The 18,164-nt window shown below is 40.4% G+C and overlaps 1 protein-coding gene across 11 annotated transcripts in view; it reads left to right on the top strand.

Annotated features, from left to right (window-relative positions):
• GOLGB1 (golgin B1) overlaps positions 1–18,164 on the top strand; it is an 86,214-nt gene that overhangs the window by 66,270 nt on the left and 1,780 nt on the right. For 7 of the 11 annotated variants that reach the window (XM_032629686.1, XM_032629678.1, XM_032629680.1 and 4 more), the window contains 6 exons: positions 2,720–2,898; positions 9,209–9,374; positions 9,576–9,713; positions 14,843–14,998; positions 16,109–16,206; positions 16,663–16,797. In XM_032629686.1, the coding sequence (XP_032485577.1) occupies positions 2,720–2,898; positions 9,209–9,374; positions 9,576–9,713; positions 14,843–14,998; positions 16,109–16,206; positions 16,663–16,797 (872 nt within the window). The remainder of the gene's footprint in view (positions 1–2,719; positions 2,899–9,208; positions 9,375–9,575; positions 9,714–14,842; positions 14,999–16,108; positions 16,207–16,662; positions 16,798–18,164) is intronic. The other 4 variants (XM_032629679.1, XM_032629682.1, XM_032629685.1 and 1 more) reach the window with 3 other exon arrangements.

An 18,164-nucleotide genomic window follows, 5' to 3' on the forward strand; every position in this document is an offset into this window, starting at 1 on the left:
CAGCTCTCTAAGTAAAGATACAGAGGAGGTAAATTTATTGAAAATGTCTTATCTCTTACACCTGATTGATAGTTTGGCTGAGTATAGAATTCTAGGCTGAAAATAATTTCCCTTCAAAATTGTGAAGACATTGGTCTGTTCCCTTTTAGCTTACATTGTGGTTCAGGAGTCTAAAGATATTCTGATCCTTGATCCTTTGTATGTGAGATAATTCTGTCTCTGTCTCTCTCCCTCTCTCCCTCATCTCTTATCTCTTTCTCTCTCTCTGGAAATACAGCTGGACCTTGAACAACATGGCTTTAAAATGCATGGGTTCACTTATACGTAGATTTTTTTTCAGTAGTAAATACTACAGTACTACAGGATCAGTGGGTGGTTGGCTCTGGATGCAGAACAGCGGATATATTCAGTAGAAGAACTGCATATATGAAGGGCCAACAATAGTATACATGGATTTTTGACTTCACGGTGGGTGGGTACCCCCACTCCTTCCTTGTTCAAGGGTCAACTGTGAATAGAATCTTTTAGTCTTGTGTGTTCTGACATTTCATGATAATGTATTTTGGTGTGGGTCTATTTTTATCATTCTGTCTAGTCCTTTGAATCTAAGAAGTCATGCTCATCAATTTTGGGCAATTCTTTTGAATTCTATTTTACCATTTTCCCCCATCTTTTTTCTCTATTGCCTATTTTTCCCTGGAAATCCTGTTGTTTAGGTGTAGGGCCTTCTGGATTGGCTGTATAATTTTCTTACCTTTTTTATTTTTTTTGCTTTACTTTGGGAAGATTTTCTCACGTTCATCATATGAATCCTATATTGAAGTTTTCATTTTTGCTATCATGTTCCTGATTTCTAAAGATTTTTTTTTTTTTGTCTCATGGATATATATTCTTAATTTATCTCTCCAAGAAGATTGGGGGTAGTTTTATTCTTTGAAATTTTTTCATAATAAGTTTTTCTTTATAATTTAAAAATTTCTACTATAATGTTTCTAATTTCCAATATTCTCTTAAGTCTTTGAGTACATGACATTCTTTCTTCTGCTGATGTCTTCTGAATTACTTTTCTTCTAGTTTCTTTTTATCCCTGCTTAATGTTAGCTGTTCTTCAGGTGAAGGTTAATCCTTGGTTTATTCTTCATGTTTGTGGGCAGAGTCTAAAATGTTTGTGGGTGGGACTTAACCAGCTGTGAGTTTCAGTCCATGGTGATCTTGCTGAGATTTTTGAGGGTAGTCCCCATGTTGATATTTTAAGTTCCTCTTGGGTTGGTCAGATTTTCTAGAGAAGACTTCTCAATTTCCCTTATGGACGGTAAAGGCCTGTGTGCCAGCACTCTTCAAGCTAAGAAGGGGAAAGGCTTCAAGCATTCAGAAAGCATACATTCACTTGATCACCCTTGTTTTGGAGCAGTACCCTTACCTTCTACTGTACCTAGTGTTGCATAGTCCAGAGACACTCTTTTAACTTTTTCTAGAGAATAAAATTCTAGTTGTCTGTCAGAGTAACAAAAAGTGTGGAACTGGGACAGTATTTAGGGATATAGTTGTTCTCAAGCAGTTTTCATCGAATCCTCCTTATTTCAGCTATCACCTCCTCCTCCCTACCCCCATCACCATCTTTTCCAGAGGTACTTGGTGCTGTTAATTCCTGAGCCTTTTGAAGAGTCTGCAGAGTAAATTCTATTGGTTCTTGGCTTTTCCTACTGCCAGCTTAAGACTTGCCTTTCCCAGATCTGTTAAGCCAGTTACCATTTATGCATCTCCTTTTCAGCTTCTAAAATTAATTTGTTGCTGCTGACTCCTCTCTTGTTCTTCTTGTTTTTTATGCTTATAAAATGATGCCTTTATTGTAGCTTTAGTGATGTTTCCAGAGAGGGTGAAAGAGATGTGTGTTCAAGGCCTCTCTCTTTGCCCAGATGTCCTGACATTATTTCTTACTACCAAGCTTTTAAAGAATATTGGGGATAAGGAGTTAGAAGATATATCTGGAATGTAGATAGGCAGTTTTGCTAATTAAAGGCAAGTTCATCATCATCATCACCACCACTAACTTTTATGTGTGGAGGGCATTAATTTTCTCGTTGAATTCTCATAATCTTTATGAGGAGTACTATAATTACATTCATTTTATAGGTGAAGGAAATTAAGGCTTAGAAGGTGTGTGGAACATGCATAGCATCACACACTATGTGGGCAGGATAGCTGACTCCAAATTCTAACTGCTCTTAACACTTGGCCTGGGCATCAATGCCTTCTTTATAATCAACATCAGCTAAGCTAGAACTAAGATTGATATTCATGTAAGAAAGTTTAGAAGCCTAGCCAGGGCATATGGCTAAATAGAAAGCCAATCTATCTTTACACTTCTTGTTCTAGGGAGTTACCACCCACCAAGAAACTGTTAAGTCCTTTAAGTCTGTCCTATCTCTGAGTTGTAGATCTAGTGTCAACTTAGAACCTCAGGGCCAGTGGGCTGGGGTTGAAGTTGCAGTAGTGGTCAGGCCCTACAGCCTTGATGGCCACTCCATCAGGAGATTCCCACCAGCCTGGCTGCTTGTATTTCACCATTTTAGGGATTCATGCTGCCATTATGTCAGTGGACTGTTAGGTGCTGGTAGTCAGTTGTGATGTTGACTGACTTAGCAGGGAGGTGCTGCTGACTTACAGCTGAATGAGTGAAATGTGATGAATCACCCTTTTACTTTCCTTTTGGTTAAAGCTGAAGGAATTGAAGAATCTGCAGCAGCAATACTTACAGATTAACCAAGAAATCACTGAGTTACGTCCACTGAAGGCTCAACTTCAGGAGTATCAAGATAAGACAAAAACATTTCAGATTATGCAAGAAGAGCTCAGGCAGGAAAACCTCTCCTGGCAGCATGAGCTGCATCAGCTCAGGTATGGTAATCCCTACTATTTAACCCTTTTCTTTTAGTTTTTTTTAAATGAAATAATTATAGATTTATGGGAAATTGCAAAAATAGTACAAAGAGCTTTCATGTACCCTTCATCCAGTTTGCCATCACTATAGTACAATTTCAAAACTGGGAAATTGATATTGGTACAATTCAGAGATCTTATGCAGATTTCACACCAATTTGACATTCACTCAAGTATGTATATAGTTCTATGCAACTTTATAATATGTGTGGACTCATGTAACTACCACTACAACAAAGTATACAGCTGCCCTATCATCACAAATATGTCCTTTGTGCTACTAGTTTATAGTCACACTTTTCCCCTCCCTCCCATCCCCATATCCCTAACTTTTGGCAACCACTAATCTGTTCTCCATTTCTATAATTTTGTCTCATTCTGAGAATTTTTTAAAGTATGCAACCTTTTGAAATTAGCTTTACTCATGCATAATGCCCTTGGCATCCATTAACATCATTGTGTGTATCAATACTTCATTCTTTTTATTGATGAGTAGTATTTCATGGTATGAATGTACTGCTTTAACCATTCACTCATTGAAGGACATGTGTTTTTTCTAATTTTTAGCTATTATAAATAAAACTGCTATAAACATTTGTGTATTGGCTTTTATGTGGACAATAAGTTTTAATTTCTCTGAGATAATTGCCCAGGAGTGCAAATGCTAGGTCATATAATAAGTGGCGTTTAGTTTTTTAAGAAACTGCAAAACTGTATTCCAGAATGACTGTATCATTTTATACTCCTACCAGCAATATACGAGTGGTCCAGTTTCAATATCAAATGCTACATCCTTATCAGCATTTGATATTGTAACTAAATTTTAGTTTTTTACAGGTATGTAATGCTGTTCCACTGTGGTTTTAATTTGCATAATGGCTACTAATGTTGAACATTTTTTTACATACTTATCTATAGGTCCTTTTTGATGAAATATTTGATCATGTGTTTTGTCTATTTTCTAAGTGGGTTGTTAATTTTTACTGTTGAGTTTTGAGAGTTCTTTATGTATTCCAGATACGGGTTTTTGTTTTTTTCATTTGCTTTTTTTCTCTCTCTAGTTGTGGCGTGCAGGCTCCAGGGCATGTGGGCTCTGTAGTTTGAGGCACACAGGCTCTCTAGTTGAGGTGCGCAAGCTCAGTGGTTGTGGTGGGCAGGCTTAGTTGCCCCACGGCATGTGGGATCTTAGTTCCCTGACCAGGGATCGAACCCGCACCTCCTGCTTTGGGAGGTGGATTCGTTACTGCTGGACCACCAGAGAAGTCCCCAGACACAGGTTTTTTTGTCAGATACATGGCTTGCAAATATTTTCTTCCAGTCTGCAGTTTATTTTTTTCATCCTTCCATTGAGAAGGTCTTTTTAATTTTGATGAAATCAATTTATTGATTACTTTTCTCTTTATTCAAATTCAGTAATTTTTATTGTCTGTCTTCAAGTTCACTGATAATTTTTCTTTTTCCTTCATCACTTCCAATCTGCTATTGAGTCCATTGAGTTAGCTTTTTATTTTGGCTATTGTATTTTTCCATTCTAAAATTTCCATTCAGGTCTTCTTTATATCTTGCTGAGGCTTTCTCTGTTTTCATTTATTTCCAGTGTGTTAGTAGTTGCTTGTTGAAGCATTTCTATGATGGCCACTTTATAATACTTCTATAATTCCATATATATAGTTCCAACATCTCTGTCATCTCGGGTGTTGTAGTCTATTGATTTTCTTTTCTCAATCAAGTTGTGATTTCCCTGGTTTTTAGTATGATGAGTGATTTTCAGTTGTAACCTGGACGTTTTGGAGTCCTATAAGTTTTAAGACCCAATCTTACTTAAATCTTTGGTAGGCTTCCACTGACACCATGCCAGCAGGGGAAGGGGAACACTGCCACTTTATTGCTAGAGGGGGGTGAAGTCCAGTGGGCTCCTTACTCAACCTTCATTGATAACCCCTAGTGGGAGGCAGTGCCCTGATACTGCCAGAGGAAGTCCAGGCTCCCCACTTAGTACTCCACTGAGACTGCAGTTAGCAGGGAGCATTACTCCCTGCCTCATTACTGTTAGGTGAGAGTAGAAGTCTAAGCTCCACACATGGCTTCCATTGATACCACTCAGGGGTGTGGAGGGCAGCACTTCATTGTCACTGGGCAGTGGTGAAAGTCCAGGCTCCCCACTTAATCTCCACTGACACTGCAGGAGGGTGATTGAGGAGGGGCACCTGTTACCACTGGTTAGTGCCCACAGTTCAAACTTCCCTCTGGCCTCTTCTGTTACTACCTCTGGAGGAACAGGGGGGAACATTTTAGTCTGTTATGGGTGGAGGTGGATGTCCAGGCTCCACATGTTGTCTCCAATGACACCATAGCGAGGGTGAGAGTGAGGGTGGTTAGAGAGAGGCACCTCTTTACCAGAGTGGTGGACAGCCCAGTGTACACACTTGGCCTCTTCTTTTTTTTTTTAATATTTATTTATTTGGCTGCACTGGCTCTTAGTTGCAGCATGAGGGATCTTTATTGCCGCACGTGGAATCTTTAGTTGCAGCATGCAGGATACTTAGTTGCAGCATGCGGGATCTTTTAGTTGTAGCATGCGAGCTCTTAGTTGCAGCATGTGGGATCTAGTTCCCTGACCAGGGATCGAACCCAGGCCCCCTGCATTGGGAGCGCAGAGTCTTAACCACTGGCCCACCAGGGAAGTCCCCACTTGGCCTCTTCTGACACCACCTAGCATGGAGGGTGAGGTGCACCTAGTTACCTCCAGGCAAGAATGACACTAATCTGTTCACTAGGAGTTTGTTAATGGCGGTAGGGAGATACTGTAGTCTTTCCATGGTGTTCTGCTGCAGTTGGGTGGCTATTGTCATTAATGTTTCTGTCTTGCTAGTCCTCCCCTTCCTGGGCCTTTGGCAAAAGACAGCAAACTTTTCTTGGCACTCATTCGTGTTCTAAGTTGTTGGATCCTCCCTCACCCAGTTTGGGATATGTAGAATTCAAAAAGGAAAACCAGTGAAGTCACCACCATGTCATTCCTTAAGTCCTAGAGTCCTGAGCTTCTCTACCTTCTTCTCCATCTTTTCCAGTCGTCTTATGTTTGGTTTTATATATAATTTCCAAGGTTTTTTTGTCTATACTTAGTGGGTGGAATAAGGAAAAATGCATCTACTCCATCTTGTCTGGATCTAGAAATCCAAGCCCTTTTCCTTTAAAGATGACTAACAGTGCTATATGTTCTACTAGAGGGAAAAAAATTATGATAGGAACTCAAATTTTGGATGGTTTTTTAATTCATTGTTTCAGATTTGATCTGAAAAGTAAAGGTAAAGAATAAGTGCTTAACAGTGTATAAAAACAGGTCCTGTTGTTGCAGCCTCATTGTTGGGACTTTATTACTGTTTAGTGTAAGATGGTGGTACATGCCACCTTAGTAAAATCAAACCCAAAGCTTTCAGAGTTTGATACTAAAAGGGGAATCTCCATGTTGGAAAGTGCTGCTGATCAAGCAGCACCTGCTTTGTCTCACCTGCTGCTACAGGACAAACATAGGCAAGTGAATACAGAGAATATGAGGTGGAATCTAGAGTCCCATCCAGGTTACATTATCTACCATGATGACAGATATCAATATAGTAAAATTATTATTGTAACATCCCTAAGAGAGCTCTTAATGTGTAGATAGAAGAGATTTGTTCCTTCACAGATCCTAGACGCCATGCAGTTTACTAACGTGATATTTCAAAATAAACCTTAAGCAAGGTTTATAGAGCAAAATTCTTTTTAGAATTTGGTCATTTAAATTTTATGGAGTGAAATTACATCCAAAAGATTTTCATATTCAACATCTTTACTGACTTTTTTTATAAGTGAAAATATATTAAACTTATTCCATGGAGTTGGCAACTTCCCCAGATAATACAAGAACACATTTTTTTAATCAAAGGATGATTGCAGAGAAGGTAGAAAAACTGAATTTTTGCTCTCTGGGAATACAAATTGCTTCTGTTTCTTCTTTCTGGAATTGAACCCTAGAAGAAAGATGCTCCATTTTAACTTCATCCTTTTTTCCGCCAGGGAATAGCTGCCCTAGCTTATTCTGTTAGAATCTCAATTCACCATCAAGAGATCATCTTCCCTCAGATGCACATTAATGTTGACCACTGAATTTAGGGCCCCCCAAAGGTGATTGGGAGCACATGGGAACATCCCCTTGACATCTCCCATATTATCTCCAGATCACCTGGAACTAAAAAAAATATTGTGTCCAGTTGCTAGTGTAAATGGAAGAAGGGCTGCAAGGCTCTAAAGGGTTATTTTCTGCAGCCACTTGTTCCTCTTTAAACTTCCTCACAGGGCATTCTGAAAGGATACTTTCCTTATAAAGTTGACCCTTAAGGGAAGAGAAAAAGAGGGAGAAAGAAAATGATTTCTGGCCTATTGATTTTTTTCCTCCCTCATTTTCTCCCTTTCCACCTTTCTCTTAGCCTTTCTCTCTTTACCTTCCACATTTGAGAAGTTTTGAAGAAAAGAAAAATTGTATATCAAGTGGATGTGAGTAAATTATGAGAAGGAAAGGAAGACATTTAACATCACTTTTAGAAGAAGAAAATGAGGACACAGATTTGATTCACTGACTCTAGGACCAGTTTCTTTAGCCAAATATCTTTAAGACTCCCTGTTTTTTGCTCTTGAAATACTTGGGAGAAATGAGGTTTTCAAACATGAAAAAGCTGGAACATCTCATTCAGGCTTCTATGGCACTGGGTTTGGCTTATGAGAAGAGCCTGGATTTATACAGTAACATTTCTCTTCCACTTGTAGCTACTGATTTGCTTATTCTGCTCTGGTTCCTGTGCTCTCTTACTTAAGGGGTAAGTGAGGTATAGCCCGTTTATGGCTGTGTTCTCTTAAGTAATCAGGTTTGTTCCTTAGTGCCTCTTCTCCATCGAGGGTCTCTCCACACCATAACTACTTGTCCATCTTTCTAAACAAAATGGCGGCTTAAAGCTTTATGGAAGAATTGTGATCTTTCTTGTACATTCTCAGTCTTACACTCCTCCTTTCTTATTCCCTCTCATTTTTCACAGACAAATATCAGAGAAAGTGTTTTAGAAAATTTCTGTGCCTTTTCCATATAGTGGCCTTGTAATAAAAATTTATTTTAGTTTCTAAGTTTTAGCTCTGCCTTTTTAAAAAAATCTGACTGTAATCCAAGTCACCTCTTGACATAGCAGGATTATTTCATAATTGGTGTATGTCCTTTAGAAAAGAAAGGACCATTTTACCTTACTTCTAGAGAGAAAAAAGTCAGATGCAATTCAAATAAAATCTTATATTATTAGGAAAAATTAGAGACATGGGTACTATTCAAAGTAAACAGATGCTGCAGAAATTTGATTACAATCCTAATGGTTTTTTTCAATCATAGTGTAGAAAGAAGTAGAACTAAAGAATATGGCAGAGAGGCAGTTTTTGATAGAACTATGGAAAATTAGCTGGGGTCAAATAGAAGCTTCCCTCTTGGTCAAATTCAGGGGATAAATAAATATCAGCAGTTTATATTTGTTGAGTGATTGTGATATGCCAGGCTCTGTGTTTGGTACATGACATAAAGTATCTCATTTAATCCTCACAATAATCCTAAGGAATAGATCATTTATTTCCATTTTACCAGTGAGGCTCAGAGAGATTGTTACTTTTACCCAGAGTCTCATGCCTAGTGTATGATAGAGCCAGCATTTGAACCCAGATCCTTCAGACTCTACAGTTGCATTCTCATAACCCTGATAGTATACTGCATTATGGCATCGCCTTTCTGAAGAATTACAGTGGTTTCCCATTGCTTAGAGTAAGTTTTATTTAGCATGGTGTTCAATGCCCCACAGGGTCTGACTTCTTTCCTCTCCACCCTCATTTCCTGCCCTATCCACTCTACACACTACTACAACAATTCCAAAACTCACTATATATATTCATTCTTGTGCCTTTTGTTCTGTTTACTCCCTGAACCTGGAATGCTTTTCCCATTATGGAAACCTGCCTGACTCATTGTTCAGGATTCAGACCAAATGCCTGCTTTTCTTCCCCAATCCTGCCAGTTGCAATTCTTTTTTAAGTTCTGCTCCATCATCTTGCTGCATAGTTCTGTTTATAACATAAATTTCTCTCTGGTTATGTATTTTCTTTACTACGTCTCTACAGCCCATAATACTGTTCTAACTATGCAATTATTCATCTTTGTCTCACAAGTATATTTTTGCCTGTGACTATTTCATGTGTTTTCTAGGATGGAGAAGAGTTCCTGGGAAATTCATGAGAGGAGGATGAAGGAGCAGTACCTTATGGCTATTGCAGATAAAGATCAGCAGCTCAGCCATCTGCAGAATCTTATGAGGGAACTGAGATCTTCTTCCTCCCCGACTGAGACCCACAAAGTGCAGTATCAAAGACAGGTGAGTGATTTCCGTGCTGATTGCTACTCAGAGGTAACCACTACCCAGGAAACATCAGCTTCCTGCAAGCTAAGTGCCCATCTGCCACTATTAGGCAAACCATCTGATGACTTCCTATGAGGTGGGCAGGGTTTCTGGAAGGAAGGATTTAAGCATGAACAATGTTAAGAGAGAATTTCATCAGTGTTTGTATCCTGGCAGGCATCCCCAGAGACACCAGCTTCCCTAGATGGATCACAAAACCTAGTTTATGAGACAGAACGTCTTAGGACTCAGCTCAATGACAGCTTAAAGGAAATTCATCAAAAGGAGTTAAAAATTCAGCAACTGAACAGCAAGGTAGGTGTTTCCTGCTAGGCTGGAGTTCAATTTCTTGTTTCCATGACTAGAATCAAGAAGGTAAGTAGAATCTGGTTAAGCCTGGCTCTAGCTATATTAGGGGACAGAAGCTTTACCTTTCTCAGAGCCTGGGTTGCTTACCCCAAAGCACTGCACACAGGGCCATTTCCTTTTCCTCACCCTTGGAGAGTCCTTGGGAGCGATTTGGAGAAACCCATTAAGTAAGAATAAAAAAGCCAACTCCTTAAGGGAGCCTTCCTCCCCAACATCATCTCCCCATCTGTATCACTTGTTAGTAATATTGAGTTAACTCCCCACAAATCCTCCAGCAAGTTTCTCTGTATTTCCCAATAGTGTGTAACAGGGAAGTCTCAGGAAAGAGGATTTTCATGTGTGATTAGATAACAGGGACAGAGGTGAGAGATCTGCTCTTCATTTCACTCCATTTGTAAGCTTCCTCATTGTGTATTTAATGTTCTGGAATTAAAGAAGCCAGCTTGCTTTTTCCCAAACCCCAGCCTTGCCACTCTAGACAGTCTAGGGAAGCATGCTGAAGTAGAGGACCTCTTTCTATAGGGAAGAGCTGCTTTGCCATATGGTTCCTAGAGCAAAAGCCAAGGTAAGATAAAAAAAGATTATTCTTGGTGCCTTCACATCTCTGTCTTCTCCCCTCATCCATTCTCTGGCTTCGCTTCTTCCTTCATCTGCTTCCCTTCCACCACCCTCTTATGAATTATTATACTCCTGTTGCTCTCTGACTAGTCAAAGTATTCTCTAGTGGCACCTCCTCTAGTTCTGCCTTCTTCAGAGGAAGCCAGCTAGGTAGTGTCTGTTAGCACTGGAAGGGATTTAAGTAATCATTGAGACTCTGGAATCCAAAAATTAGCTTTGAGGAGGGCTATAAATATCCAAAAAATATATGCAAAATGGTGTGTGTGTGTGTGTGTGTGTGTGTGTGTGTGTGTAAATTTCTCATCACAAGAACTCAGGCATTCACCAAGGGATCTGTGATCCAAAAATGGTAAAGATCAGTAAAGATCAGATGAGGAAACTAAGGCCCAGAGGTATTAAGTAATTTGCCTGATGTGTTAGGAGGAGGTCAGTCTGAGGTAAATATGATAATGTACATGGAAAAGCACAGTGCCTGGTTTATGTAGAAGGTACTTACTAAATGTTGTTAAATTCAACTAATTGACACTGAAGTATCAGAGACTGATAACACTATTAATTTTGGCAGAGAAATTTGCATTTTTTTAAGTAGGTTTGTTGATCAAAATGAATTGGTAAAATTGCAGACCCTTTTTGGGGAGGTTGTCTGGGAGTTTTTAGGGGGGGCAGTGGGGAGACTCCAGAGCAGATCCTACCCAGTTCCTCTTCTAGCCTAGTCAGTTGTTTCCAGAAAGTTCTGCCCTTCATAGCTCTGTAACACCTCCTCTTTCTAGAAACTATTCAATAGACCCCATCTCAACCTTTGTTATATTTGCCCTCCTGAACATCAGACTGTGAATCACTCTGGGCATTTGTCTTTTCCGGACAGTACTTTAAACTGCAATTCAGGGCTATTAGTAGATGATGAGGTCATTTTCGTGGACAGCAACTGAAACATTTTTCATGTAAATGTTTTACTGAAGTAAAACACCGAAAAGCACACAAATCACAAGTGCATCATGGTATATTTTCTGAAAGTGAAGACACCTGTATAAGCAGCACCCAGATCAAAAATCAGAACATACCAGAACCCCAGGAGTCCCTTGTGTCTTCTATTCACTACCACCACCTTAGAACTATGTATAAATGGATCATATCTTCTCTTTTGTTTGCTTCATTTATTTTGTGAGATTCATCCATGTTGTTATGTGTACTGTGATTTTTCTGTTCTCATGCTGTGTAGTATTTATTACATTGTAGGCATATAACAATTTCTCTATTCTGCTGTTAAAGAACTTTTGGGGTTTTCAGTTTTGAGCTATTACAAATAGTGCATATAGTTTTTTTTTTATAAAACAAGTAAAAGAGATTGAAACTATATTATGTAATATATAATAAAGAATATAATTTGTTTTGAGAAACTTTAGTTTCAGTTACTTATATTTAAATACTGTGTTCTGGGTCATTATCAAACTTATGTTTTCTTTAACAGCTTTATTGAGATATACTTTACATACCACTTAAAGTATGAGAAACACTGCATTAGATCAGTTTCATTCTGGGTGAGAAAGAGTTCTTCCTTTAGAAATCAGCTGTAAGGAGGCAACTCCATCCCTAGGGTTGGTCGTTCACTTATTCATCATTCATCAAAAACAAATAACTGTTATCTGCCTTCTATGAGCCTGGCCATACATTAGATATTGAGGATACACAGTGACCCCTCATGGAGCTAATTGGTGATATTAAAGCCTTACTCTAAATGGGTCCCAGCTAGCTAGGAGAACTGCTTCTTAGGTCCTAGCATGGGATGGTAGTAGATGGGCTGTCAGCATAGAATGTCTCCTCTCCAAGCCACTGCCCTAATTCTTTCCATGGATGCTCAGATTTTATATGTATCTCTGCCAGCATTGTTGGATATTTGTATGTAATGCAAACTTAAAAACATGAGGGGAATGATTATTGGTATCCTGTAGTCTCTATTCCCTCCTATTCTGTTTTTACAAGTATAGATATGATGAAATACAGTAGCTTATGAGTTAGAGCAGAGGTCAGCAAACTTTTTCTTAAAGACTCGGTAAATATTTTGGGTTTGTAGGCCATACCATTTCTGTTACAACTACTCAGCTCTGCAGTTGTAGCACAGAAGCAACCACAGATGACACGTAAACAAATGGGGTGGTTATGTTCCAATAAAACCTTATTTACAAAGAAAAGGCAGGGACTTCCCTGGTGGTGCAGTGGTTAAGAATCCGCCTGCCAGTGCAGGGGACACGGGCTCGATCCCTGGTCTGGGAAGATCCCACATGCCGCAGCGCAACTAAGCCCATGCACCACAACTACTGAGCCTGTGCTCTAGAGCCTGCGAGCCACAACTACTGAGCCCAAATGCCACAACTACTGAAGCCTGCATACCCTACTGAGCCCTCACGCCGCAACTACTAAGCCCACGCTCCACAACTATGGAAGCCTGTGCACTAGAGCCCATGCTCCTCAACAAGAGAAGCCACCACAATGAGAAGCCCTTGCAGTGAAACGAAGAGTAGCTCCTACTCGTCATAACTAGTGAAAGCCCATGCGCAGCAATGAAGACCCAACACAGCCAAAAAAAAAAAAAGCAGTAGGCCCTGGCTCATAGTTTGCCAACTCCTAAACTACAGGGATCTACGTCTATCCTAGACAGAACAGTGCAGACATTACAAAAGGTGGTTTGTATGAGGGTGGCTTAAAAGCAGTTAGACTTCTTAAGTTATGGGAATTTTTGCTTCCAGTGAGTTTTACTGGTCTACCCTTTCTCCTCTAGATCTTCCAAGAAAAATGTGTTGGATTTTTTCAACACTGAGTGATTTGGAGGGGGGGGGTTGTTTTTTCATTTATTTGTTTGGTTTTCCTTGGTATGGTTTGGGCTGCTTACTGTGGCCAGGAAAGTTGACTTTCTTCTATATTAGGAGAGGACCATATTACTCCCTGTCTCAGAACCCAGTAGTTGTCATTGTACCCAGCCACCTTTGTTTTCCAATTAGTATTGTTTCTTAAACATTTATATTCTTTCCTTTATTAACTGTTCCCACCCCTGAAAAACCCTACAACCTACTTAAGTTCCCTTGCTGAATTCTCAGATGGGACACCATCAAAAAGCAGATAGAGCTCCAGACTTGGAATCAAGAACCATACTTGAGTCCTGGCCTGCCATCTTTTAGCCACATAACATTGGACAAGTCACCACTCATCTCTTTTTTGTCATTTGTAAGTGAAGATAGTAGTTCTTCCTCTAACTCTCTCAAATAAGATAATACTTTTGAAAGTGCTTTGTAAACTGAAAATTGCTCTTTAGAGGTAAGGTTATTTGTTGTGTTTTTCATTCTGGCTATGCAAATATTTTTGTTATACCACATGGATTTCTTGTTCTAATTTTCCATATGCATTAAATGTCCTTCCCAGTCAGAGTATCTCTAAAAAACTGTTTATCCTTTCTCCTGTAAATGTTGATTCAACTTTTTTACACAAACATTAACCCAGAATACTTACAAAAGAGAATACTTGAGAAAAGATTGAATGTGCAGCCAGGTACACCAATTTCCTTTCACATAATGTACGTTATCCAACAAAAAGGTACTTCAGAGAGACATCTCTGTGGTTGTTAATGTATCTGGATGTTAATCATAACTAAAGCTTAAAATTTGACAGCCTGCAAGTGAGGAATTAAAATTATAGTTCCAGGAAAACCGAATTCAAGTCATTGGGTGGAAGCTACAATGGGTAAATTTTTTATTCAATATGAAAAAGAAAAATACCTGTTTTTGATGTAAAAAATGGCTTGGGCTGCTGGACACATTCAAGGGAAGACAGAATTACTACCTGTTACTCATGCAGTAGAGGAGAGCCCTGACTTGAGTGACTGAAATGCTTCCCCCTGTGAGAGTTGATGCTCCCAATATAGTTTCTTACATACATAGGCATAGTAGGATTTATTCTGTTTCTCCCTCTTACCACCTGTCATCATTTTTACTTTCTCGGTAGCTTGTAACTCTCTACAGCATTGAAGAATCTGCTCAGGAATATTATTGTATGAATTTTTAGGTGATAGCTCTGTCTCCAGCCATATTGAGCTCTGAGGATTATAGTCATTTATTAGTAATCTCAACTTGGACCCAAGCTATTGCCTTTCTCCTTTTACAGGCCTTGGTTAGCCTATCCTGTTAGACTGCTTTTGGGTTTCTGCCTCCTAGTTATTCAGTTAATGTACTAGGCACCATAAATAAAGTTTTTACCACTCTTCCAGAATTGTTTTCCTTTCTCAGTTGAAAAATTCTGAGTTTTCTCATGTTGGAGGAACACAGTGCTATTTTTGCTATTATTGAAAGAAAGGTCTTGCATAAAAAAATTTGATCCTTAAGACTCAGGACAGTTTGCCTACACACTGCTCGTAGTGAAACTAGTGAAACAGTCCTATGGGCTGGTGCTCATCCTCTCTCCTATTTCAGTTCTCTCAACTGCTGGAAGAGAAAAATACTCTTTCCATTCAGCTCTGTGACACCAGTCAGAGTCTCCGTGAGAACCAGCAGCACTACAGCGACCTTTTCAATCATTGTGCGGTTCTGGAGAAGCAGGTTCAAGAGCTGCAAGCGGTGAGTGAGAAGGTGAGAGGCCAGGAAGAGTGTTGGGAAATTGAGTGCAGATGATAAAGTGTAAAGCACAGCATCGAAGAGGTTGATGTCTTCAGGCTGAGGATTCATTAGGTGTGATGGAGACAGTGAGAGGAGAGGAGAGGAGGAATAAGGTCCAGGAAAAACTAAAGAGTGAACGGTAGGGGCTTCCCTGGTGGCGCAGTGGTTAAGAATGCACCTACCAATGCAGAGGACACGGGTTCAAGCCCTGGTCCGGGAAGATCCCACATACCGCGGAACACCTAAGCCCATGCACCACAGCTACTGAGCCTGTGCTCTGGAGCGTGCAAGCCCCAACCACTGAAGCCTGCGCGCCTAGACCCCGTGCTCCGCAACAAGGGCAGCCACCACAATGAGAAGCCCGTGCACTGCAAGGAAGAGTAGCCCCTGCTCGCCACAACTGGAGAAAGCCCGCGTGCAGCAACAAAGACCCAACGCAGCCAAAAATAAATAAATAAATAAATTAATTAATTAGTTTTTAAAAAGAGTGAATGGATTAGAAGGAAAAAGATGAGAGAGGTGGTGAGAGAGAAATCAAAAAGTGAGTGGGAAACAGTGATGACTGAGGCTTTTGGAAGGCTTTTTGCTTTAAGTAATAAGACAGCTGTAGGAAGATTTGGACCTGAGAAACAAAATAAGCAGAGCTGTTGACAGCAGTAGAGAGGAGAGGTTGTTGAAGTTGGAGGAGACTGAGAGTTAGGGTGGAGGTGAATAGGACATGGAAGGAAGAGGAAGGGTTGGGGAGGAGTTGTTGAATAAGGGAAGGAGCAGAGTAGCTTCTGGAATGTACATGAACCTCCACTAGAAGAAAGCAGATTTCAGTGATAAGCCTTTAAACTTTTAAGAGGAGAGATTCAAGAATGAGAATCTGAAGGAAAATCTAATAAAGAGTTTTATGTAGGAGATTAATCTATTAGAACAAAAGATTCTCACTTCTAAACCTGTACTTAAAGAGAGTGATAACGGAGGTATTCCTCTCCACATTTCTCTTTCTCTCCAGTGCCTAAGTGAGTTCTCAGTTTGCCTAAGCACAGTTTCTTAACTGCTTTCATCACTGAATTACTAAACTTATTCTTCTTCTAGGGACCACTGAATATAGATGTTGCTCCAGGAGCTCCCCAGGAAAAGAATGGAGCTCACAGGAAGGGTGATCCTGAAGAACTGAGGGAGCCACAGCTAAGGTTGGGGAGGAGTTCTCAACCCCGGAGCGTGTGTTATGTCTGCAGAAATTGGGTGGTCATCGAGTTAGAACAGGAGTCCATTGTATGGATTTACTATGCCTTCTTATCTTACTGGCCTCACAGAATTAATGTGAGGATTAAAAGTGACAATTCTAATAACAAATTGTGTGTGAATAGTTTATACAGCAACCCCCCCTGCCCCACACACACCTCACTAATGTTATGGTGTTCAAATGAAAGCTATTCAGTCAGTCCCTAAAATCTCTTAAAGCATTTCCTACAGCTTTAAGAGATTTTCCTACATCTCTTGACAGGTATGCTTTTAAAATATTCTTTGTGTTTGTACAGTTTTCTATAAATTTTCATGCTTTATAACCTTATGAAGACTTCGGATCCCTTGTGTCAGCAACTATGTCCTGCATCTAGTGATGCTGTTGTTCTCCTTTTGTCCTGAAGCTTTTCTGAAGCCCAGCAGCAGCTGTGCAACACTAAACAGGAGGTGAATGAATTGAGGAAGCTGCTGGAAGAAGAACGAGACCAAAAAGTGGCTGCTGAGGCTGCCCTCTCCATGGCCGAGGAGCAGATCAGGCGGTAAAGGGCTGAGGGACACAGCCTCTGTTCACTTCTGACCCTTTCTGATCATACTCATGTGCATTTCAGTGGCCAGACTTGGGAATAATTAGGATCTAATTCTCATCCTGAGGTGGGTGCTGTAGTGAGGGTAGGATCAAGGCAAGCCACGTTAATCCAAGCTCAGCCCCTCCGCAATTCCCTCTTTGGCCCTGATGCAGAATGGAAATTGAGGCAGCTAATCAAGCGCTGCCTCCCAGGCCTGGCGCTGCCGTTGTCATGTTAGCATCTCATACGCACTCTGCAGTGCTTGTGGAACTCGGCAGACTTGCCATTTAAAAGCAGCTCACCAATACTTATAAACATCTCCTCCTTCCTCAGCCTAGCCTGCAGAAGGTGACAGACTGACCTACACGGTACCAGACCATTCTGTCCGCATCAAGGCTGCCCCTGAAAAGCTTATCTTATGGAGGAACAGACACAGAAAGGGTCCTGTGCAGCCCACCTGGCTCTGCTGAGGAGAACAGGCAGGATGGAGCTAGGCTGGGCATGTTCAGTTTCTCTTTCCAGGCTCACAAATCAGATTAAAGTGTTCCTTCTCTCCTGGAGAAAAGTGTGGGCCCTGGCAAGAAAGTCCAGGAGTTTTAGGCTAATGGACATACCTTCACATGGAGGAAACATCAGGAGTAGAGTTCCATCCTCCCCACCACGATTAAAAAGTGCATCTCTCTAGGCAAATGCTTGATCAAGTGTGCGCTATGTTTACTCACAGCCCCTTGATACATTTCTCATTTTTGTGAGAAACCATTGAGTGGATAAAGGCAACTTCTTCACTAAATGGAGAAGTTCCAGTATTAAATAAATAAGCAAATCAGCAAAAAATGAAGCAGAAAGCAGTAGAGGCTGCCAGTTCAGTTTAATTGTAAGAACCCCACAAAAATCTTTCTTGGATGCTTTTGCCTATTAGCTTTTAATAAATGGAAAAAAAGTTAATGAGCTTCTCTGAGTCAGGTGTGGTGTAGCAGAGATTTAGAGACACACCTGGGTTTTGAGTTCTAGTTCTACATCTCACTAGCTGTGCCACCGTGGAAAAGTACTTTTACCTCCTTAAGCCTTACTTTGAAGATAATAGCACCAACCTCAAACCTGAGGATTAGATGTATGTAAAGCACGCGATCCAGCATCTGATCCACAGTAGGCAGTCAATTCCTGGTAATTATTACCATCTCTACTGCTGCTGAAAGAAATCTGTCTGCCCTTACACTCCTTGCATGGGGGTGGGGCCGTGGGAGCAGTCCTTGCTGCAAGTCCCTTACCCTGCATCACATGACAAGAAGGCCATCAGCCTCTCATGCCGTGGACCAATGCCTCTTTTTTTTCTCAACACA

The sequence above is a fragment of the Phocoena sinus genome, chromosome 4 (assembly GCF_008692025.1).
Source record: "Phocoena sinus isolate mPhoSin1 chromosome 4, mPhoSin1.pri, whole genome shotgun sequence".
Classification (NCBI taxonomy): domain Eukaryota; kingdom Metazoa; phylum Chordata; class Mammalia; order Artiodactyla; family Phocoenidae; genus Phocoena; species Phocoena sinus.